This window comes from Numenius arquata, chromosome 1, assembly GCF_964106895.1.
Source record: "Numenius arquata chromosome 1, bNumArq3.hap1.1, whole genome shotgun sequence".
Taxonomy (NCBI): domain Eukaryota; kingdom Metazoa; phylum Chordata; class Aves; order Charadriiformes; family Scolopacidae; genus Numenius; species Numenius arquata.
Window position 1 is genome coordinate 7385257 of NC_133576.1, and position 25198 is coordinate 7410454.

Genomic DNA, 25198 nt, shown 5'->3' on the forward strand with positions numbered 1-25198 from the left:
AGAATAATAAAGAAAAAGACAAGAAGAGGGGGAACCCCAAGGATTCACAGCCCCCACACCATCCAGTGATCCATTCTGTCACCGAGGCTTTACTAACTTTTCACTCTACCATTAGAATGTTGTAAAGAGCATGGTAATTTTAGGAAATGGATTATAGAGTATGTGTGTCAGATTCTGCTTGTATTTACACCATCTTAGTTGCAGGTTTATTAAGAGAGGTACATGAATTTACTCGGTATTTAAATATGGGTAGCTAAGAGCAGGATTTGGCCTTACTACGCTGATATATACTGCGTAAAAGCACTTTAAAATTTGTATTTCTTGCTAAATAGCATAAAATTACATCCTTTCAGGTTAATTAAACCGTTTTGCAATGCTGGTTGCTGTTGATGGGATATTTAAATGTCAGATTCAGAATAAGCACTTATGCTTCCTGATTATAAATGGCTTCCTTTTAAATATCCCAGACGTACGTATATGGTCAATACATCTCAAGTGCATGGATTTGTGCTTTTCTCAATCTGCATTTTCATTTGGTCTACAATAGGGTCAAACACTCAACTGGTATCAAAGACTGAATAAAGACTCTCAGCAACTGAATGAAACCTGATTAGGCCCAACATGGTATTCCTTAAATAGCCGAAAATTTTCAGTGAAGGCAGTGGAGTATTCAGCAGGAAGGGGTAAGCAGAAGTGGACTCACACTGACTGTCTGACGCTTTCTTGTAAGAATCGAGGAGCAACCTTCCCAAATTTGTTTCAGTGCGGGCTAGCAAACAAACACCACGCTGCAAGAACTTAAACGACCAGGAAACAATAGCTTGGAGACCGTACTATGGTCAGCCCTCTGCAACCTTTATGTCACTAAACGTCCCCTCTGCAGGTTGATGTGAAGTGGGATGTAGGTATCAATGTGCTGCCTCTGTATTTATGGGATGGATTTTCCTCCTGCAAGTGCCTGGGAAGAGTCTCTACTGAGGAACAGGAGCAGAAGGAAATTAAGTAAAACTACTTTCGTTTTGTCAATGGTTCCTGATACTGCAGAAAAATGGCAGAGCTCTCAGCCTGTTTGTATAGCCATGTCCTTGTAGCCAGAAGTAATTAATTGGACTGTATATAGAAAACCAAACAAAAGAGACCAGGTTAAAGGAGGCAAAGAATTTGCTTGAATTTGATGCATTTTCTTGGGAGCTATTTTAACTTCCTAATGAGGAAAGTCCTAAATATAGGAATATACAGGCAGTCCACTTATGGAAGTTTCTGTGGTATTTTTATACATGCTTATATATCATTCATCTAAACAAAGTTCCTAGTCCCTTGTTCTAATGGTAAGAGTTTATAGCACATTATTGTTTTGACACTAATCAGAGTAGCTCCCATGGAGAGCTTTGATTTACTTCAGAAAACCAAAGAATGCTCTAAAAATGGTAATACACTGTAGCTATTTCATTGTAATTGGAGGCTGTCTGTGCCTCACAGAAATTACCAGGCAAGCATTCTTGAAAATGTCAGAATTTTCACGTTAGTTCCATTTAAAATGGGGGAGCAAGAATGCGAGGGGATGGATAGAAAATTTGAAGGCTGTGTGATTCAAACTCAAAGTGCAGTTTGTAATAATGAAAGATGATCAACTTTGGGGGTGGGGAAATCATCTCTTAGGTTTTCTAAATTACAGGATGCATAAAAACATCCACTTATTCTACATGTGCTGTTACTTTAATAAAAGGCACCACTTTAGGAAATGAAAGGGTTTGGAATATCGCCAAACGTCTTAGTTCTATTTATCGTCAAAAGGTGGGGTTTTTTCATTATCCACAGAGTTTGTGGGGTAGTTGAATAATTTGCAGGAATTTGAGTGTTTGATACCAGACTACAAACTCTGTATTTATCTTCTTTTCAATGTTCATATTGCAAATATAGGCATGATAAGATTTCCTGTTGGTGTTATAACTGTATCAGGATTTGGCAATTGGTCTGCTACTAGTCTCATAATGTGCATTTGTGTCTATATTTAAATTAATTGGAAAACTGTACCAGAAAATACTGCTCTTGAATTATTTTATGTATAAATGGGGGGGGTGTGTGAAGGGGGTAGGGAGAGAGAGAGAGAGACTAGATGCTGTAAATACAAAGTGCTGATGAATACTCAAGTAGTAAATAGAAATATCTTAGAAGTCATTCCTGACAGTAATAAAGGCAGCAATTTGATTTCATCTGTGGATAATAAACTGGTTTCACATTGCAATAAAAGTGGTGCTTATGTTATATTAATATTTATTAGCACTTATTGATGTTAGGGTTTAGTTGTTATCTTTTCTTCACATCACAGCCATTTTATAAAAAGTCAAGTTAAATTGCTACACAATAAGCAATTAAAAGTGTTTGTGTATGTGAGAGAGAGAAAAAAAAAATCTGTCTGTGGAGATATTCCTATATGGAAGGACAGACCCTTGCTGCCTAGGAACCTAGAGAGTTGTGCTCAAAATGATGGATTTGTGTGAGTTTCCACTACTTAAAGATTTGGCTCTCTGAATGCATATTTCAACACATAAGCACTGTTCTGCTGTTTATGTCAGAATTGTTTATATGGGTTTCCTGTTGTTTAACGATATATTTTTGTATTCCTTGCTTTGACTACGTGCAGTGCCTCAAAAAGGTAAGAGATTATGTATTACATTCAGTGGCCTTTTTTGTGTGACGCGTGAAGGATTGCTAACTTGCAGGCTAATGTGAGTCAGAAAGTGATCTGATCCAAATTTAACCAAATTTGTTCATCTCTAAATTTAGAGAATAGCTGAATGGCAAGACAGATATATTTCAATTTCCATCAGTGACAAGGACAGAGTGTTGGCGGATTCCTGTTAACAGCTATATCGTGTGTTTTTGATACTCTTATATGTGTGTATGGGTGGGAAAAGACTAGTTACTAACTTTTATTTTATTTATCATGAGCCTGTTTCTTCTTTGACTGCTTTTAAATCACGCTTGGGCTTGATGTTCCTTCAGTGTAGATGATGCTTGTGCAGAAGGTGCACTGTAGTCTTGAGTCACATTTTTGTTCTCTGAGTAGAAAGGCTTGCATTGGACTTGGATTTTTATCATTATGAAAACTGAAACATAGACCCTTTTAAAATAAGACAGGTACCAGGCAAGGTAAGACAAACCAAAATTCTTCTTGTTGTTCTTACAATCAGGTTTCAATATCAGTAATTTCAGAAAACAGGTTCCAGTTTATCCTTCACTTGAGCATTACCCCAAGTTTAACATGTATATAATTCACATGCCTTCAGTAGGATTAATCATGTGCTTGTAACTGAGTTTGTATTTACCTGCTTTTCTGTGCTGGGGTCTTAATCTTTTTGATTATTCTAATGCTTTGGTCAAATATTGTCCTTGGAGATTTGACCAGTGAAAGCAAGAACATGTCCCTACTGCTTTTATACAAGACATTTAATTAATGGGTACAACTGTGTTGGTTTTGTGTTTGGTTTTTTTTTTTTTTTCTCAGTGAGATCCATTATAGACCTCTGTTTAGCCTGTTTCTCATGTTTGATTTTATTAAGACCCCAGTTCAGTGACATCAAATTTGCACGTATAGTGATGGATTGTGATATTACAAACAATTTGATTGTTGCATCCCTCACTGAATCAAACAATGAGACTGGCTGGATTGGAGATAAGTTCATTTTTACATACAAGATCACTGAACTAGCAGTGATTGAATAGGTAATACCAGAAAGTGCATGACAGCTTTGTTAAGATTTAAGTAGTTTGCTGAAGTGGTAATGATGATTTAAGGGTGTTACCTTAAATCTTTACTGTCCTTACGGGTGTAAAATAAAAACACAAGTCAGCCTTGTTTAATTTAATGTAATATTAATTTCTCTTTAAAGGAACAGTACACTAACATGTTTTTATAAGACAGCTAAATTAGCATAATAGTTATGAGAATATTGTAGAAATTTGGCAGGGATACTATGGGGTATGATTTCAGAAGACTGCATGTGGTAATTAGCATTTGCTCTAATAAAATCCCACCATTGTATTTGCTTATTTCACAATGTTTTCTTCAGAGTGAAACATTACTATATTAGTTTTCCCCTGCACTTGTCTTCTCAAAATATAAGCCAATAATCTATATTCTGTCAACTTGTATCACTTTTTAATGTTTCTTGTTATGTGGAAAATTAGGAACTGTATTTGTTAGTGTTGCTGGAAAAGCCAACCTCCCTAATAAGTATGAGAAGATAAAAAGTTTCAAGTTTCTGCTATATCTGTGTTCCTAATGTGGGCTTTAAAGCCAGAGAAAGTGTCTTTGAACCACCTCTACGATGGCTCAAAGTGTTTACACTTTGTTCTCAAGTCTTGAGGAGTGCGAGCTCAAACTCTGGTTCCTCTAGTCTGAGTCCAGAAGTTGTTTCTGAATTTGTAAGACCTATGTCTTGATATACACGATGTCCTCAATTAGTTTAAGTTTATAAGTCTTCTTAATAACAAAATATTACTCAACAGATTTTATGAGCATTTTCAAATGTGTGAATTTGGAATATCTCCACTGAAGTCGCATATAGTGAAGCTAGATTGATACCAGCAGAGTTAATCTACAAGATTACATCACTAGCATGTCTCTAACAATTTTCCTAATAACAATATGATAAATAGGCTGTGTGCTGTTATTATTATTACATTTTTTTAAAATATCTTTTTAATTTAAAAAAAAAATATCTTTGTGACCTGTTCTTCCTAATTCTTATGATTTTTCGATTTACAGTGTCAGGGTGTAGACTATACAGAACTTTCATGTCTGCAGTTAGAAGATAACTGAAGATCTGAGTAGTATCCCTTACCAACGTTTTGCCTTTTGGACTGCTGGAATGATATAAATAACTCTGAGTAAAAGCCAGTCAGTCTAAAAAATTAATGGACATTTCAGGTAGTAAAGTTCTCTTTGTATCCCCCTGGCAATTATTTTGGATTTAAGATACCATTATTCAATTAAAAAAAAAAAAAAAATGTAATTTTCCCCTTTTAGCTCTGGGAGTGACTGGGTTGAAGTTCTGATCTCTGCAATGATCTCCATACAGGTACATGCACAGACCTTCATTGAACTGAGTTAAGACTCATAAAGGTTCATGGTTCTGCCTTTATGAAAACATGATAGTTGTGCTGTCTAATTTGCAAAGTATGCACGCAGAAAACATGGGACATATTTGTCCCCATGTCTTTAATTTCTAGCAAAAGAGATTTAGACTAGATCTTTGGAAGTACTTCAGTGTTGAAGTACACCTCCCTGTCCGGAGTTCAAAACTTAGATCCTCAAACTCTGCTCAGTAGCTTTCAACTTTAGACCCAGGTGAAATCCATAAATGTCTCTATTTCTACTAGACATATTCCCTATGTGCCAAAATGTTTGCACCGGGGCATTGTAAGGAGTGCTGTCGTGTTAACAGGGCTGAACAACAAGGTGGCCAAAGTACTGATTGGAATTGTTGTCTTTTCTCCCAAGTGTTCTCTAACCACTGGGCCACATGACCACATTCTTTCTTCTCTCGCTGACTAATCTAGCAGAAAAGCTTGGAAGAAGAGTCTTTCTCGCGGGTATGTTCTGATAGTTAAATGGCTTACAGAGCCATGTGTGAGTGTAGGAACTGAAATCTTTCTTCTCTGGAGCAGGTGATTGAACTCCTGAGAAAATGTTTGAAGGGAAAGATGGGAAGGAGGGAGAAAGGAAAGCACAGCTTTCTGGGAGTGTGTTTTGAAGGAAAGTGGTTGAACACAGATTAGTCTCCAGGAGGGGGTTCAGGGAGGTGAATCCCAATGGGAATGAAGCAGCTCTCCTCTTTCAGAGCAAAGTACCAAGGCCTGGGGTCAGTAATGCAGTAAAACCCTCCCATTGAACACATCTATCTCATCATCTATATAGACATCTGTCTTCTGCCCTAGGGTGCTGATTTGCAAATTTCTTCCCAAGGTACCTCGTCATACCCTTTGGATACCCTACACAGGGAAACTTGGATGCCTAGTTAAGAACTGCAGTAAGACACATAAGAGCTGGACGTTGTACCGTGCAATACCTTCATGTGTTTGTGAATTCAGTTCTAGGTACTGAGTTGTTGACACCTCAAAGCTGATGTTTTTGGGCTTACAGAGAAGCAAACCTTCAGGTGTCCAGAAAATACGGTTATTTTATGGTATTAATGGTATTTTATGGTTATTTGTGGTATTACTGGTTAAATCTGAAGCGCATGAGGATTTTACCGTCTTCAAGCTGTCTTGACAGCAGCTAAGTGGAGTGGGGTTGAGAAGATGATTTTGAACTCTTTAGCTGAAGTCAGGCACAGGCACATTGGGGCTTTTTCTGAAACTGAGCCTCCTAGGACCTTGGGAGATGTTCCAGTATCCAGGTTTATCTGGGACTGGTGGGATGAAACATCCTAAGTAGAAGCCAGAAAAAGTCACACGGGCTAGATAGGTTTGATTTTTTTCTGGTTTTCTTCTTATAAGTTCTGCAATCCAGAAACAGATACAATTTCTAGGCTCAGAAACAAAAGAAACTTTGCTGACTTTAGTGTTTACAAGGCTAGTTCTGCTAGCGCTAGTATTAATGCAGCATCTCAGGAAGAAGAGGAGATTTTCTACTTACTAACTCTAAAATTTCCTGGCTCTGTCATTGTAGGGAAACACGGGTGCTCACTTTGATCTATTTACAACTGGAAAAATATTATGTGTAGTATATTATTATGTGCTCTGAAGCGTATGTTCATGTATTCTCATATATATAGTGTATATATATGTATCCTACATATATATTTGTGAATTTCTTTATATAAGCATAGATTTGCCAAATCCTGCTACTGTCTGAACAAATCAACATAGAAGATCAGCCTTTTTATTTGGATCATCAGAGAATCAATTACATTCATAAGTGAATACTGTAGAGTTTGTCACCCTCCAAAACTAAATAAAGTGCTGCTGTATTTTGGTATTTTCTTTTAATTAGAAGGTGGCACCCACGTGGCAATACCTGCAATGATTTTTCACAGCTGCAATCTTAGAACTGCAGAAAGCCAAACTTAAGAATTCAATAGCAACAGTAATTCAGCCATGCTGTACTAAAGCAATATTTTCCATTGGGTTTTGTTGATGGGCAAGTGGCCCAATATTGCTGAGCAGTTTGCCTAAAAAAAATAAAGCAAGCTTATGGGATGTTCTGCACATTCAAATTAACATTTCCTGGGAAAGTTATTGCTTCCTTTTTTCTAACTAATTATATTAACAGCAGAATTTTAGGACCAGTCATATTTATACACACTTTATATGGAGTTCAGGCAAAGCCTTCATGTTCCTTCCCCAAGTTCTACGCTCAAGGAAGTTACTTTTGGTAACAATGTTCAGTTATTATGGCTGAACTGATTTAATAGCTTCCTTTCTCCAAAAACATTGGAACCATCATTCCATTTTTCTGTTCCCCTGCCTTTGTGGTTTTTGTCTTCCCCTTCTTCCCCCGCCAGCTAAGAAACATTGCTTTTTCCCTAGTCTTTATTCTGTTGGCTGTTGGATACTTTCCTAACCTAATTCAACTAGCAGAAAACTGTCTTTTTCCTGGTTAGCAAGCTGAATTAGCTCAGCTCAGACAAAAGGGACTCGGTGGCAGTGAGCAATTAGATCATCTCAGGCTGTGACTTCCCTCATGTTTTCCAGTTCTTCAGGGTGACTGAAGAATGCATAATAAAACTCAGAGCAAAAACTGCAAAAGTAGCTCTGAGCCCTATGGGTGCTAAAGTGGAATAATTCGGAAGATAATCTTAATTTTTCAGTGGCTGCTAATAGGCTGCAAGGCCCTTTCTGATAGGTGAGGATTCCTAAATCACTAAGGAATGATGGTCATTTCCTCCTTTCTTTTTCCTCCTGTCCTGCTACCTTCTCTTTCCATACCCTAATCCTCATGTCCTGCAACTGGAGTAGAGCAGTAGTACTTTAGCAGCTGCTGGGGCTCTGATGAAGCTTTTCACTCATGCTTGCACTCGCTTGAGGGAGAGTCTAGAAACTGCTTTGTGCGACATGCCATGCATGTATTTTTCCCTTTACTCAGAAATATTTCTGCAGACTGTGAACAGAGAATAAGTAATTTGAAGACATTAGTCATTAAAAACAACATCAACCTAGAACAGTTTAGTACTTAAACAGCAAATCTTTTATGAATCAGCTGAGCAAGTGACTATAGGTGTGATCACAGCTGCTGAGTGGTGGTGTTGCAACTCAGTGAGACTATACTCATTTGTGCAGAAGGAGGAGACTTAATTGAATATGATTTCTGAATAAAGCTTCAAATCACAGAACAGATTTGTGCATGCTAATGCAGTTCACATAGCCAAACTTTCTTCTCTCCCACGCCACCTCCTCCCTAAATTTAGAGTGTGGTCTAATGACTGTGGAAAAATCCTGACTATTTCCTTTGATAAACATAATGGCGCCTTAAAAAAATACTAACCAGTAAATAAAATAATGTGATGTAATCTGTATTTAAGAGCAGGTACTCGGCACAACTATCTGTCCTCTTGCATAAGTAACCAGTGGGATTTCTAAACCAGGAAAACTCATGAACTTTATTCATCATGTTTTTCCTTTGCCAGAATACATACCCACCTGGTGTTCAAACAGAATTTGTATTTTGAGTTTACCCAGATGGGAATGTGCAAGTGGTAAGAAGTAGAGACAATGGTCTGAAAAGTCTGAGAGCTGTGGTAGAAGCAGAGATAAATTAGATGGTGGTGTGAAAAACTTAAGTGACATGGAAATAGCAGAAAATTGTTTGCTTTATCTCTGCAGGTACTTCTCTGATACCCTCATGAGCTTTGATACCACTGTGGGTTTCCTTGCAGATGAGTGGTGGTGAAAGGGATGAGTAGGAATACCTCAGCAACAATTAAGAATTTGGTCACACCATGGTTTTCAAAGCAAGTTTGGAATTTAAGGTGGTACCTTGCCTCCTGCTGCTTGTTGCTGTCTGGATACTGGGCCTTATAACAGGCAGCGAGAGCAGTTGTAGGCTGTTTCAGTGCAAAAGCAGCTGGCGTAGTTTGAGTTGTTGTTAATTGGCTATAATGAGGGTTGGTTGAAATGGTATTTTTAGTGCCCAAAGAAAGGATGGTTGCAAAAATACTGATATTGTAAAAAAGCAAGAGGACTTGTGCTTCTGATTATCTACTTCATAACAATAATAAATGTGCATACAAGAGCATGATTAATGAATTCTGAGTAGAGAGAAAGGAAGTGGGGAAAACAAACACTTTTAAAAGCTGGGAGAGAAATCTTTAAATTTCTATGAAATCCCAATTAAATTACTGTACACAAAATATGTGTCTGAAGTGCAGTCTCTTTGGAATACAATCTGAGTGTGAAACTGAAATAGGCCATTATTGCATCAGATTATTAGAAATACCATGTGCAGTGATTTCACCGTGCTTTGAAAATGAAGAATGAATTTGGCAGATTTTTGTAAAAGTCTAGAAGGAAAGAAAAAATGTGTATGAATACACGTCTTGCAGGAGCCTCAAAGTTATTTCCAAATGTACAGTGCTTTTACTAGTGGAGTATATGGAAAAATAATAGCATTCAGGTGTTTAGATTAACTATAGGACAGCAACTATCCTGGATTAGTGAGGTAAGGTGCAGCAAGTTTTGTCAGATGAACTTGGAGGTTGCATATAGTGCTTGGCATTTATATAAAGCAAGCTCAAGGTTGAATGCAGCATTCAAGTTGTAAAATGGATGTAGAATGGGTAAAAAAACCCTGCAATTACTTCAGTGACGATCCATTCAGGTTAAGAATTTTCATCTTTGCTGTTGCCATAGCAATCTGTTCCCCTGTCACTACCACATTAAAAATCCATTCTGTAAAACTGTTGTTGCCAATATTGAACACATAACAGACAAAAACATTTTTTTAATAGCTTAGGTGTCTTATTTGCAACACGAAGACCTAGATCTTAGAGAGATGCATATGTACTTTAAAAAGAAAAAGATTAGTGTTTCTATAATACATTGTAGGAACACAATATTTGTGCTGGAGTATTGATGTCAGTATAAAATAGTTTGCAAATAATACAGCAATGCAGTGTCAGTTGAACTCAAATAATTGAACTGTTCTCCTAAGATATAACAAACCCATATGTTCCTGAGTTAAGTATTTTGGTAACGTGCTGTAGTGAAAGGCTTTTGAAACTATGTGGCTATTTAACCTTCTGCTACTCATTGAATCTGATTCTCTTCAGTGATTGACTTCAGTGATTTTGTCTGCACTGGTGTAATTCTGGAATGGAAGGAGAGTTGTGTCCCCTAACAATTTTATGTCTGTGATCTAATCCTAAACTGCTCGTGTACCCAAGCTCCACAATGAGCCTGTATGGATAATGAATAGTAGGAACAGGTCCTTAAGCATTTGTTAGTACATTCAAATGAGGGGGGGAAGGAATTTGTAATTCAAAACAAACATAGCAATGGTCTGAGAAATATATTTACCCAAACAGAGTAAAATGTAAGTATATTTCAATAAAGCAGAGATACATATCTGTGTATATATATATATGTATTCATTCAGGGCTGAAATGCAGAAGTGTACTAATATCACAAATGTGCGTAGGTCATGGATTTAAAAACTCAGTCATTGACTAAAGAAGTTATAACATAATAGACAGTAGGCCCTTAATCTGATCATTGGCAATGTAAATCTCATCCTTGTTTCTGCTTCAGCATCCTTTTGTCCTCTAACCATCTCTACCCTTCATCCTTTAACTTCTTATTCTCTGTCCATACCATACTTCGTTTCACTTTTTATGTCTTCTACTTGCCACTATCCCTATACTTCTGTCCCTCAGTTCTCTTTGAGAGCCTTGATCTAGCGATGGTGTTGATTTAATGCATGAGAAGCATAGGAAAAACTGGAACAAATAATTACAATGCTGTTGGGTATTAATAGAAAAATGGAGGGCAAAAAATTGTCTTTTTTAACTGCACTTGGCAATATCTTCTAAATTTTTTGTTTTCTTTTGTTTATGTGGGAGGAACTGCTTTTTTTTTGTCTTTTAATGCAACTCTGCCCTCTTGTTTTGGGGCTTTTGGGTTGACTTTCTTTTTTTTTTTTGAATACTTATCATTGTTATTTTCTTAGTGAGTAAACTAACCACTGAAAAAGATTACTTCATTTGCATCTTTTCACCTGTTTTTGCAATCTGAAATGTGACCCTTTGGAGCATGCTACTGGATGACATTTACCCAACAACTGAGTTTGCAAGTCACCGACACAGTGGGCCTGCTGAGATTTCTGTCTGAGGGCATCTGTGGATTGCTCAAGCAAAAGAGGCGCCCCTGACATGCCAGATACCTGTCTGCTCTGTATAGGTCACTGAAGACGGGGGTTTGGAAGTGGTTTATGTTGCAGCCATATGTATTCATTAGCCAATAACTCCTACAGTGGATGATGTAGTGGCTGAGGTTCCTATTCCTGGAGTTGGTGCTTGAGGTAGGAGTTAGCAAGGGGTCATGAGCTCCCAGATGCTTGCCTGGGGTAAGAAGTGGTGCTGGATGTAAACTTTAGTGAATTACACAGTAGGAAATATACCTGATGAATTTGCTTTTATTTGAAAAAAATTCTGAGTATAAAGATAGCAAATCTGGCTTAAATGCATACAATCAAATCAAAACAATTCTGAGGCTAACTGAAACTTGGCCCTTCACTTTCCCCCATCACTGCACATTTCAGTGCTCCCTCCACATTGTAGGCGTTTCGGGGGTCACCAGAAAAGCCCAAATAGACTTAGATAGAGGAGAGATTTGGAGTAATCTTTGACTTTTATGGACCTTTTTTATTAAAATGCTTAGAGCTGTAAATGTAGAAATAAGAAACTCATTTATCTTGACAAAAGCGCTGCCATAAACTATTCAGCACTCATAAAATAACCTTTTAAATTATTGTTTCTGCTGGTATCGATAAATTCATACAAAGTGCTTAAAGGTCAGGCATTGCCAGAAAAATGTCTTTTCAGCTTGTTAATTAAAGGTGAATAAGAATGTGCACCGGCTTGTTCTTTGGACAAATTGGAAAAAAGAAAGGAAAAAAAAAAAAGGCCCACATGGATGAAAGTGATAGTGTGGAATTAGTGAGTGATGAGTCTTTGATCCACCAGGCTCACCATGGCAAGCCTGGACAGTTTGTGAGTGAAAATAGGTGGCAATGTTAACAGAAGGTAAAAAAGTTTATTTCCCTTTTTGGGAGGAAGTTATAGTGATTACTCACCCCTTGCAGCCCACGGGCTTGAGCTGAGGACCCAGCGAGAACTGAAGGATTAAGGTGAGTGTGAGCAGCATTTGTCCTGTTATAGCTCGAGCCTTGGGGAGTTTGTCCAGTTCTCACTGCCTGGCCAAGAACATCAGATAAGGACGTTTACTTTTTTATCAGCCAGGTAAGTGGTTTTATCTGCTTGTTTATTTACCACTTAAACTGGAACAAAGCAGTGTTCTGAAATGCACTGAAAAATTTACCCAGAGCTGAACTGCCCAATCATCCATTCCAGCACCTGCACCACCTTCATTGAGAGACAGCAACTGCGATTCCCTCTGTTTTATACTTCACCTCTTTCGCCCATCATCATGGAGACATCCTGGTCTGATCATTAAAAACTGACCTAAAAATTAGGCGACTCAGATGTAACTCTGCATCAACAGATGAGATGAGGTTAATCAATCACATGAACGAGACATTGGAAGTAAGAAGTCTGGCTTGCATTTCCACCTGTACAACAGTCTAACCCTGACAACATTATTTTACCTCTAAATCTCGATTTTTTTCATCACTAAAATGGAGACAATAACACTGACCTGGGTGAAGTATCCTGAGATAACAGATGAAATGCGTTACAGGAAAAGTACAGAGGTTTCTGTCATTGAATTCTGCTGATATAACAGCTTGAACTATTTATTGCCTGAGCTGGGAAACAATAACAAACCAATGCAAATAGTGAAAAGTAAAATGGATTCTTAGGTATTTTTCTGTCTGAACATACTATAGTGCTATTATTAATGTGAGATTAAAGTTTTGAATTTTCCCTTGGCTATATGATTTTTATACTGAGATTGTTTCCTTGAATATTAAATAACAGATTCTTACTATAAAAACATTTGTAAACAGGAGGCTGCATCTTTGTCACTGAAAATTTCATAACCTGAGAATGCCATAATTTGTTTTTGTTCTCTCGAGATTGCTGCAGAACTCCTACTTCAAGAAAATAAATCTGACGAATTTTTTGAGAGTGCAGGTGACAAAACTAATGATAGTTCATTTCTCTGATACACACAGACAATACATCCTGGCTTTGTCCTCAAGTGAAGCTAAGAGAAGAGTGCAGAGTAGTTTTATGGCATTTCTTGTTTCTTCTCTCCTTCCCATTCCATTTGGCGCAATGGTTCAGTGTTTTGAAACATAAAAGGGAATTGGCCCAAGGATGCTGAGATGAGCTCCTTCCTCACAGGACAAAAGCACTTTGCTCTAGACAGGGTTGGTTTGTTGGGTTTTTTTTCCCTTGTGATTGGTATTTGTAGTAGTATAAGGAAATAAATTTGTTACTCAGATATTGAGGTTTTGTGCCTCAATTGAGAACTGTATCTTATTTAACTTCTGAGTAATTTGATCTTATCTTTATAGCCAATTCCAAATTTCCATGATGGCACTTTGGATTTTAATACATAATATTCTGTTGGCCATTTTTAAAATCCTTGCAAATCTACATGTACCTGTAGGAATAGGAATATCAGAATGTGTCAAGGTCAGAGGTAGCATATATAAAAATGATGAGAGGTGCAGCCACACTTTAAGCCTGACCTTCCAGAAGGAAGGACTTCTTGTTTTAACTTTCTGTAGAGGGTATATGTGCAGTCCAGGAGAAGTTGTGGTGCTCCTAGTGTTTCCAGGGAAAACTCAGGCTTCGCTGCATTGTCAAAGAAATCTCATTGCGTGTATAAGCAGTGTTGGGATGGAGGGAAAATGTAGATCATACTTGTGATAACCTTTCAGTTTCTCTAATGTGGGTTGGAAAGTTCACTTTGGTATTCACCTTAAAAAGCAAATAACTGGGCTGAATTAATTTTAGTTCATGCTAATATAAAGCAGGAAGTTGTGATACATCTAATAAATGGCAACAGCAGCAGGTGGCAGCTCAAGATCTCCTCTCCAAACTGCAGGAATTCATCGCATTGTCCTTCCCAACGTGTAAGGCTGGGATATGGTAGACAGCGCAAAGAAGTAATTAACTGAGATAGTTTATAGTATCCTTCCCATTGTTTTTATTCCATGTGTCACCCTGTAAGGATAACTGTGGTGGAAATACCCCCTTCTGTTCCTCACTCTGCTGCCAATACCTTTACTTTTGCAGGAAAGTATAACTTACTTGTTCTGTAATCCATGGGTGGAAATGCTGCTTTCTGTGACACAGCCACCCACCCCATTCCCCTCCTTTAGCTCAAGACAGGATTTTAATAGAGTATATTTTTCCACAGATAATCCAGGGTACTGATAATCCACGAGTACTCAGGAAAAATTGTCTTGCATGTTTATGACTGTAGAGTTCTCCTTGTTGTTTAGCTCAGGCAAATCTTATGCAAATGTTAATCTTTGCTGAATATATAACATCACACCCCCAAATGTCTTCAAGAGGAGTAGCAGAGTTAAAAATATAAACTCTGTAGGACAAGTTTATTAAAAATATTCTGCATGCAAATGCATGGTATTCTTATAAAACACTGTAGTTAGAATGAAATAGACTGTTTACCAGCCTGTTATTCAGGTCTGAGGAGAACATATTTGCATGGACCTGACACAGTTTTGCTTTCCTTGAGCTGCTTACATTATAGTTTCCTTTCTGTTGACAAATTTCATTACCAGCTTGGGGTAATATTACCATACTTTATTTTACTGGTTGTGATCCGATACTTTTGTTTGGAGGGGAGTTAAATTTAGAGAAATTCAGTTGAATCTATTTTTCTTTCCTTAGTAGCTATTTCTAGCAGCCTGATAAGTTTTTGTGATCAGTGACTAAGTGTCTCTTGCTGTTGTAATGACAGTCATGTGCTTGCTTATATTGCCATGTTGTCTTAACAGCAATTAAGAAACATTACATAGAAGTTATAAAACCTTGCCATAAGAATGTTGGCCAGTTAACCAAAATATGAACTGTAATCAAGGATGAAGGAATGAAAGAGGTTGAAGGGGAAAAGTTAGCTATGTTCTTTAGACCTATGACCAAATCTTAAATTTATAAGCTGTCTTTTTAATGAAGAAACTAAAGTACAAGTTACACAACATCTCAGATCCAGTATTTTAGGAACCTCTGTGGATGAGGCTTGAAAAAGAGATGTCATTCAGACCATCTATAGCAGAACACATAAATCTACAGCTATAGATATCTATCACTGCAGACAGATGAAAAGTCAGCAAAGGATTGGAGCTAAACAGACACAGAGATTTTTTGGTGAGGGGAAAATTTGTGTGTACTTGACTCTGTATTACAGAAAGATAACTTGCATGCTCTTGGTATCCATCTGTATTTGTAAGGGTTAAAGATAATACTGGGTTAAAAAGTACCATTTCTCCATCTACAAAGTAAAGTTTATGTAGAATGCAGCAATGTATTTGCTTATAGAAGGAGTTGCCTCAAATATCTTATATTGGGAACTATTGAAAGGCATTTAAAGAATAATGCAATCATCAGGCACAGTCAACATGGGTCCGCAAAAGGAAAGTCCTGTTTAACTAACTTGATATCCTTCTATGATAAGGTCACCCATCTAGTGGATGAATGGAAGGTGGTAGATGTACTTTTTCTGGATTTCAGTAAGACTTCTGATACTGTCCCTCAAAGCATCCTTCTGGACAAGTTGTCCAGCTGTGGAATGTGTGGGTTCATGGTGTGCTGAGTGAAGAACTGGCTGAAGCTCAAAGGGTTGTAGTGAATGGGGCTACATCTCATTGGCAACTGGTCACCAGTGGTGTTCCTCAGGATTCCATTCTAGGGCCAGTCCTGTACAACAGGACTTATCAACAATTTGGACGCAGGAGTTGAATCCACCATTAGCAAGTTTGCTGATGATACCAAACTCAGAGGTGCTGTTGACACTCTTGAGGGACAGGAGGCCTTGCAGAGGATCTGGATAGATTGGAGCATTGGGTGATGATTAATTGGATGAATTTTAACAAATCAAAATGTCAGATTCTGCACCTAGGGTGGAGTAATGCAGGGTACAAGTATAAATTGGAAGAGAGCAGTCCTGCAGAAAGGGATCTAGGGGTGCTGGTTGACAGCAGGCTCAATAGGAGCCAGCAGTGTGCTCTGGCAGCCAAGAGGGAAGACCACATCCTGGGGTGCATCAAACACAGCATCATCAGCTAGTCAAAAGAGGTGATTATCCTGCTGTTTTCAGCGTTGGTGTGACCTCACCTGGACTACTGCGTGCAGTTCTGGACCCCACAATTTAAGAAGGATGTTGAGATATCTGAATTTGTCCAGAGGAGGGCAACAAAGCTAGTGAAATGTCTGGAAGAGGAATGTTCTGTGAGAAGTGGCTGAGGACACTGGCTGAGGACACTGGGTTTGTCTAGTCTGGAGATGTCATTACTTTCTACAGCTTCTTGAGGAGGGGGAGGTGGAGAGGGAGGTGCTGATCTCTTCTCCCTGGTATCCAGTGATAGGACATGTGGGAATGGTTCAAAGCTGCACCAGAGCAGGTTTAGACTGGGCATTAGGAAGCATTTCCTTACCAAGAGGGTGGTCAAATGCTGCAACAGGCTTCCTAGAGAGGTGGTCGATGCCTCTCTATTTGGACAATGCCTTTAACAATATGCTTTAACTTTTGGACAACCCTGAAGTGGGCTTTGTGATCATTGTAGGTCCCTTTCAACTGAACTATTCTATTCTATTCTATTCTATTCTATTCTATTCTATTCTATTCTATTCTATTCTATTCTATTCTATCTTAAATAAGCTTTGAATAAATTTGTTATACAACTTAGACAAGGGTGAGTAGAGAAAATAAATATGCACAGTAATAGCTGCTGTGTTGGCCCAAATGGATGTTGTCTTAGCTAAACGTTATGTTACAGTGTGCTGTAGTAGATTTATAGGTAACTTCCAGTTTTAATAATTCAGTATTTACTATTTACTGAGACACTGTGAACTTCTCTTGTGACCCTGGCTTCCATGAAATGCATCATCTTACCAATGAACATTTTGAAGTTTCACTGTGGCGCGTTTCACCTTTCTTCAGATCCCTTTTGAAAACAAGCTAGTGCCTAGACAGCACTTCAGCCATGGCACGCATGACACTTGTATTTTCTTTGTGTACCAAAAAAACTTCACAACAATGAGATGTATCCTTTGCGCTTAGAATTACCAAATGCTCTAAGGAGATAATAGGCTTTAGTTAACAGTGCTTTGTAGAGAAGGTTAAAGAGAAGGAAGAGTCTCTGACTCTTTAGGCAGAAGAGAGAGAGCTTCAAATGAACTGATGTATTATAGCCTTCCATCATAAGTCAGGAAGAGGCAAAGAGCTGGAAGGGGAACTGCTGGGTCGAGCAGATAGTATCTGGGGAAGCTGTGCAACTGTTTTAAACTGTGTTCAACTGTTTTTCTTCCAACAGACTTTGGGAACTATCACTGCAGTGCCCATTAAGGTTCCTCAGGTCAGCTCCTTGCAGAGGTTGGCAGGACAAGGACCAGCAGTGCTACCTCAGGTACAAAATACAGTTCGAAAGTGGGTTTTGTGTCATTCTAGATGTATTCTACTTTGTTTGTGTCCGGTGCCCAGGCCTGGGTAGGTCAGCACACTTCTGAATAGAGACTCACCTTCAGTGAGTTGAACAGTGCAGTTGTGATTTTCTCTAATTGATAAAAAAAAAGATAAATAAGTTTTCTTCTGGAAGCATACCATTAGCACAATGAAAAACTATAAAAATTCGTGTAGATTCATTGTGGAAGAACAAAGTACATACGGTGAAATGTAAATTTATGCTTTAAAAGATGAATCACAAATCACTGAAGTGAAAATCTGCAATTCTGTAATTAAAAAAAGTGCTGGAAGTATTGACCTTTCTGTTCAAGATTTAGCCTCACACTTTCTTTTACTAACTTACTTACCTTATCCCTGTCTACCCCAGTATAAAGTTTTGGCCCAACTAACCCAGGTGCCAGACTGAGGCAAGATTGGCTGGGTAGGATTGAAAGGAGAGTTACACTCACAGATTTTTAAAATCTTTTCAAACCGTGTTCTTTTTTCTGAATATTGATCACTGTTTCTCTAACCATACACTTTATTCCCCATTTCAACCCTCTTTCTCAAAAATTTCGGATGTCATTTTCAACAAGTGTTTTGCTGCAGTTCTATGGTTTGCTTTTTGGATTCATGATTATTAAGTATAAATATATTTGTCCCTGTGTGGCCCTTAGAGGTCTGTTTCTCATATGTGAACACTTTTCTAGCATTGAAGTCAATGTTGGGTCTTCCTATTGTTCCTTTTTTTTTTCCCTAATATTTTCTTGGTGGCAGAATCTAGCAGAAGATCTGTGAGATAAATCTGCCTGGAGGAAGGAGTATTTCCAAGATAAAGTTCTTAAATTCTCTCTTTAAATTACATTTTGTGGAAGGCAAAGTTGTGAACATAAAGGAAGGTTATAGTTTTCTTATCAAGTTCAAGACTTTGCTTTTCAGTTGTTCTTACAGCATAATAACACATTGATTTCTGCCATTTTGAGGTGTCAAAGATGAGCAGATTGCTCCTGAAAATAGATGAGGTTCAAGAGCAGCTGAAAGACCTGTAACAGGGGCTTAAATTATCATTAAGGTTATGCTTCAGCAATGATAATGGCATTGCAAATGCTGCACTTAGAGAAGCATCCATGTTCTATACCTTTGTTAAGTAGAAAATTTTTTATTCGGTGTTAGATTCAATTTTGAAGAATTGGAAAAAGCAGAGGAAGCTGATTTCCTCAACTTTTTGAAAAGAACATATATCCTTTCTGTCTTGCTGTTAGCTCATGGCAATATTTGTGTTTGTATTTCACTTTGTTTCACTCCTTTCCTAGCACAGCCTTCAATTTCAGACCTGTTTATGCAATCATACTTAGTACTAATGAAACACCAACCTTTCCTTAGCAGCCCCAAGCCATAGTTCACTAAATTTTCTATTTCGTATAGATAGCATGGGAAATGACCACACAGCAATCTCATTTCTGTCTAAACTAAAAACAAAGTAGGCAGCTGTATGTAAGACCACATTATCAGAGATAAATCTTAAGTTCAGAGTTTTTTTTGACTTTTCACAGGCCAATACCTCCTTCTTCAACAACATCTTGCCCCTTTTACAGGCTGTGTCCTCCTTTGCAGTTTGTCATGGTCTATCTGTTCCTCTCGCACACAAAGCTTACAGAGAGGTTTAAAATTTCCATATTGTTTCCTAGTGGGGAACTCCTTCCACCCATCAAAGCTTTCTGCTGGATATTTTAAGAGAGATCAAGTTTTCATCTACAAGTGGAAAGTTTGGCTTCTAACTAAGTAGTCAAATGCCTTCATTTAATATAGCCATAAATCAGAGTGATGTAAAGCTGTCATTCCCCAGAAACAACTGGACACACGTGATCTAGGAGGCCACTGTAAGTGAGCTGCAGCACTGTATCACTGTGAAAGCTCTCCTTTGTAATAACTGCAGGCGAGCGCATTGTCATCACTGGCAAATTTTGAGGGTCAATAGGTATCTGTGGTCCAGGAGAACTGGAAACTTCAGATGGAAATACAAAAATGCCAGGAAGCAAGGCCATGTAATACCATGAACCCATTATGGTAAAATAATGCCTTCTCCCTTATAGCTCTGAGAAAACAAGCACCAAATTAAAAATTGTTTTGGAAATTAAGGGGCATATAATATCTTCCAGTAGGAGCTGGAAAATGCAGAATTAAATCCGATCACAGTCCATGTCCTCTCAGCTATTATGCATCAGACTTGGTTACAGAGCAGGTTGGCTACTAACCTCGTTTTGCCTCCTGAGTGACAGGCATGGCTCCTGTACCTTCCTCTGAGTTAGTGGCAAAATCCTACCATTCTAGAACTGACTTTCTGAGAGGCAGCTTTGCCACGGTTTCCCAAGCATACTAACAAGCAGGGCCCAACCGAGTTTGGCATCTGCTAAAACCTTTACTCTGGGTGCCCTTGTAGCAGCAAATTAAAGGGACAGCTTTTTCAAAAAAACAATATTCATCATTCCTTTACCAAGAAGTCCACAGTATTTTGCTCAAAGAATTAAAGCAGTACAATGTCCATACTTGTGCGTGTTAGCTAGGGCTGAATCTTGTGCTGCCAGGTATTGCACCTTCCTCGACATGCGTCTCTGCGAAGTCTAGCTTTAACAGTGAATTGTGTAGAGCCCTAATAGCAATGAAACCATAGCAGCAAAGGCTTCGATAAGGCTGCCTGCATGCCTGCCTATTTACTCAAGCAGCTAAGTCTAGGTGTAGTTTGTGCAAGTGCAGTGGTGGGCACGGTGGCAATCACCTAAGATGGCTTAATCTTGTCTCTGTGTGCTGCTGCCTCTCTTCTTGTCTTTAGAAGGGTGGAAGGCCTAGATGGATCCCTTTTGGGATCCCTGCCATGTTAGGAGCCTGTGTGTCTTTGAGTCACCCTCTGGAAGTGGCTTCAGTTTTAGCCAGATAGATTGAACTTCTGTTTCAGGCACATGTAGGTAAGTGGGATTAATCCAGGTTAGCGTTTGCATTCTTGACAGCACCACCGATTGTTACCTGACATTTCTCCTTTTGGCCTGTCTCATAATTTTTTGGGGATTTCAGATTCCCTTTAGATTTAGATGTAGTTGTGACAGGCATAAACATTGACAGGCTGGCTGGAAAGAAACAGGGGACTCCTCTATTTAAGGGCCCCTCATCACATCTAAAGGAGTTTCATATTTTTGATGCTTTCATTTTCCTCATCTAGACAGCCTCTTTTGATTTACCTCTGTGCAGTGAAGCAGGAAAATACCACACAAGTAAACTGAGGCACTTAACTATACTTACGTAAAATAATACATACAGCTTTCTCATTTTCCACATTTGTACAGATACTTGTCATTTGTTTTGTTCATTTGAATGGGTTTATGATATGACCCCCTGGGAGCTCTTCCATATGGGGAATGAAGTTTCAAAATCTGCACATTCACAAATGGCAGCAAAATCCCATCACTTAGTGCAGAACGGCTATTAAATGGTGAGCAAACAAACATTAATTACAAGTTCATTGCACAATACAAACAGTATTTCTTTAGGCATTCATTATTTCCCAAAACAAGCCTCTTTGGCAGACCTTTTCAAATTTCTTTTTAAAATTTTTTTTTTACAGAATACAAAGTTATTTTTGCTTCCATCAAATAAACAAAATTTCTGCTATGAGCTGTGATGTTTGGGAAATGAATTCCAGATATTTGTCTTCTTACTTTGGCCTTTGAGGTTTCGAGCTGGGTGAGATGATTTGAAGCTGCAGACTCTTCACTGCACTCTAAAGCAAATCATGAAGGTCTTCTACTCAAACCCATGGGTGGTGCACTCTCTTACTCTTGAGCTGTTCCTCGGCTTTGTAGCACCCATCAACTGTGAGGAGGGAGTGCCCTTATGTCAGGTTGGGGCTCCAACTGCAATGCAGACAGTCTGTCTATTTTGAGCTGGTTTACATAAAAATTTAAGTTGCACTCTAGCCACCTGAAGGCACGTGGGAAATCTTAATTTCTGTTCTTCGAATGGAAGATTTTAAATAAAATGGTGAAGATATTAAAATAAACCTCCCATTTTGTTGTCAGTAATTTGGGCCCAATCCAATTCTCATTCAAATTAATGGAGAGACTGTGGTGATTTGAATAGCAAGTAAATCAGATTATAATGCTATTTCCCTGACCTATTTTTCCAGTCTTGGTTGAAGGCAGGGCTTGGGATGGCTTTGCTCGTGACATTGCTGATTAGAGTAGAGCAGAGAGTTGCGTAGAAGGTGCCTGCGGTGGAGCTATCATGCAGGTTAGTGTTGAAAAGAAACAGTTACACACAACTGCTTTAGATGAAACGTGCATGTTTTTCAGTTGACTCTAGCCAGTCCTGCTGTCAAGTGCTACTTATTTTTTATATTCTGTAATGATTTTAATATGTATAATTCAGTAGGGTCTGAATTTGGCCACTGGGCTGCAGGCTGCTTTGGGACAGGGGCTGTTTTGTTGCCGTGCTTTTATCCATCACTGGGTACTGTGTAAGCCCAGCCAGAGACTGTGGTCTCTAGATGTTCCCAAAACTTAAATGCAAGTTCTCATTTTTCAAATTTCTTATCATAGTTCTCATGAGCACAGCTCCACTGATAGCTGCTTCTCTTCACATGTGTACCAAAACCAACCACTACTTCTTCCCTGGTGGTAGGGCTTCTGGAGGAGTTCTTGAAAGGAAAATGATTCCTGTAGACAGAACCCAAATTGCGATGCTACTGTGTACTGTAGAAGAAATGTGTTAACAGACTGGTCTGTGGCAAAGCCTCTCTGTCTGTTTGCATCATAAGTTAAAAAAAAAAAAAAAAGTAATTATTTTTAATGATTTTTTTATGTGCGTAGCCATTAGAAAGTGGAAAAATATTACTAAATGCAACTCAGCCTTTTGTGAAACTAGAAAAGAAGCTAGCAGATAGACATGTTTGTATAAAAAGTTACACAGAATTGTGCAATGGAGAGACAAGAGCACTTTATTGTTTGTTTGAGTAAGGAATAATTGAATTGGGTAAAGTCATTATTACAATATCAGAGGAGAAAAGAACTATAATCCCCTAAGGGATGTCATGCACCTTTCTGGTATATAACCCTCAGCGCTTCCAGAGGGATGTGTTGGAATGCTAGTGGAGGAGAAGAGAGATAATCTAATTCAAGGTAACTTAATCAGCGTGGTATATAACCAAGCTAAGGGTTTTGCAACAGTATTTAATATTCATTGACTGTATGCGCAGAAAACAGAAACAAAATTGCTTTTTCAAAAGAAAGGCTTGCAGAGGCCTGGCTGAAAATGTAGCCCTTAATAAATATAGTTGTTAATCTGTTTTATTCTATATAAGCTTTTATACTGTGCTTGTCACTGTATTTGAAGCACCTTCCGGTAATGTGTTAAGCACAAAGATTAACATCTGTTGTAAGCTATTTCTTCTCTCATCCTTTCCCTTTGGGAAGAAGTGCGTGCAGCTGCGAGTTCTGGTTAGGGTTCCTTTTTATCAGTCGGCTTATTTTTAATAGGCATGCTACTATTAATTGCATGCCACTATATATTTCTGTCAAAGGAGTATAACATAGAAAATGTTTATTGTAGAAAGTGATGAGGCTTATGCCCTTAGTTTGTAGAGAAGAAGGTTGAGATGCCTGCCTATATGAGCATCAGCCTTGCTGTAGAGCCTCCCTGCACCAGAGATGCATGGCCACCTTGGCCTTTCATACTAAGTCTTTACAGAGAGAGCTTTGAAGATTAGAATGAAGACGCGGTACTATATTGAAAAGTCTGTGGCAATCTCAGTTACGCACTAGTATCCTAGTGGATAGGTTTGATAGGTAGCCTGTGTTGCTGAGAGGTGTGGGCTTGTTGGAGTATCTGGAGTGCTCCATGGTATGTATTTTACAGTGCTGTATGGCAGCCAAGATGGATGAAGGTATGACTAAGGTGGTGTGATAAGAACTGTTCCTTGTGGATGGTGGTATGCCAGAGGTTGGCAGTGATGAGAAATCCGGTCTTCTGCAGTATGGGCAAAGATGAATGCATATGATGTATCAAAGGGGACTACACCCTGATGCAAATTTTCCAAACTACCTCCTTCTGTTACCTCTGCCTTTCTGACATTCAGTGCCAATTGTCTATTCCTAATGAGAGAACCAATCTAGGGTTGTAGGAACGGAGAAGCAGAACTGGCTGTTACTGATGCTTAAGATCTTCAGATCCAATCAGCGTCATGAACGTTTTGAAAATGACCTCCATGGAAGACAGATCTCCATGATAGTCTGCACGTAGGAGCCTAAAGTATGCATACAACCCCATGAAATATTCAAGCCATTTTAACATCTGACATGGTACCTTTTTCCCAGTGAAGACTCTGATGTTTCTCCATGTCAAATACTGCTTTGCAGAGTATCAGGAAGATGAGAAGAAATGTCCCCTCTCTCCACTGACTTCATTTGCATCCATGTCTGGCTTGGATCTGAGCTATGCTGTGTCTCTGAGGCTCCCTGCCAGTTGAACAAGCTTGCAGTAGGCCTCTGCCCGAATGACAGGCAGATAGGAAGATTTTCTGTGTCTGCAGTACCTCAGTAGAGGCTTGGAGGAATTCACTGCACTACTTCCTGTCCCTAAAACCTTCATTTTAATCTCCTGATGTCTGAGCTTCTTCTGTGCTTCCATATGCTCAGGCTGTCAGCAGACAGAAATGATTTTTGTCATTATTTTTATTATTATTTTGTCTTCCAGGTTTTTTGGTTTTGGCCAGTAAATGAGTTGAGGCTGGTCAAATCATTATAATATACTGTTATTAGGATGAGGGATGATGGTTTTAAACTGAAAGAGGGTAGATTTAGCTTAGATATTAGGAAGAAATTCTTTCCTGTGAGGGTGGTGAGACACTGAAACACACTGCCCAGGGAAGCTGTGGATGCCCCATTCCTGGAAGTGTTCAAGGCCAGGCTGGATGGGGCTTTGAGCAACCTGATCTAGAGGGAGGTGTCCCTGGCTGTGGCAGGGGGGTTGGAACTTGATGATCTTTAAGGACCCTTCCAACTCTAACCATTCTATGATTCTGTGATTCTAGGATTGTTGTCTAAAAGCAGAAAAAGCTCTTAAAATGATGGACAGTACAAAGCAGTGACATCCACGGTCTTTAAAGTGACCAGAGTTTGAGTCCAGTGAATACCCAACTGCATGGATTAGTCCAGAGCTTGCCTATGAAAGTATATGGATAGGAGGAAAGCGGACAGGTGTTCACTCATTTGTGCCTAAAGGCTTCATGGACACTTTATATTTAAATTGAAGTGAGTTAATCATAGATGAGTATCTGTGAGAGAAGCAAGTTGACTTTGTAATGCTGAAAAGAGTAGAAATGGAAGTAAGTTATTGA

At 38.7% G+C, this 25198-nt stretch overlaps 1 protein-coding gene across 2 annotated transcripts in view; it reads left to right on the forward strand.

The window, feature by feature from the left end:
* The window catches only part of PHF21B (PHD finger protein 21B), a 167837-nt gene that overhangs the window by 109451 nt on the left and 33188 nt on the right, over positions 1-25198 (forward strand). For both annotated transcript variants that reach the window (XM_074152327.1, XM_074152335.1), the window contains one exon: positions 17687-17779. In XM_074152327.1, coding sequence (XP_074008428.1) covers positions 17687-17779 — 93 coding nt within the window. The remainder of the gene's footprint in view (positions 1-17686; positions 17780-25198) is intronic.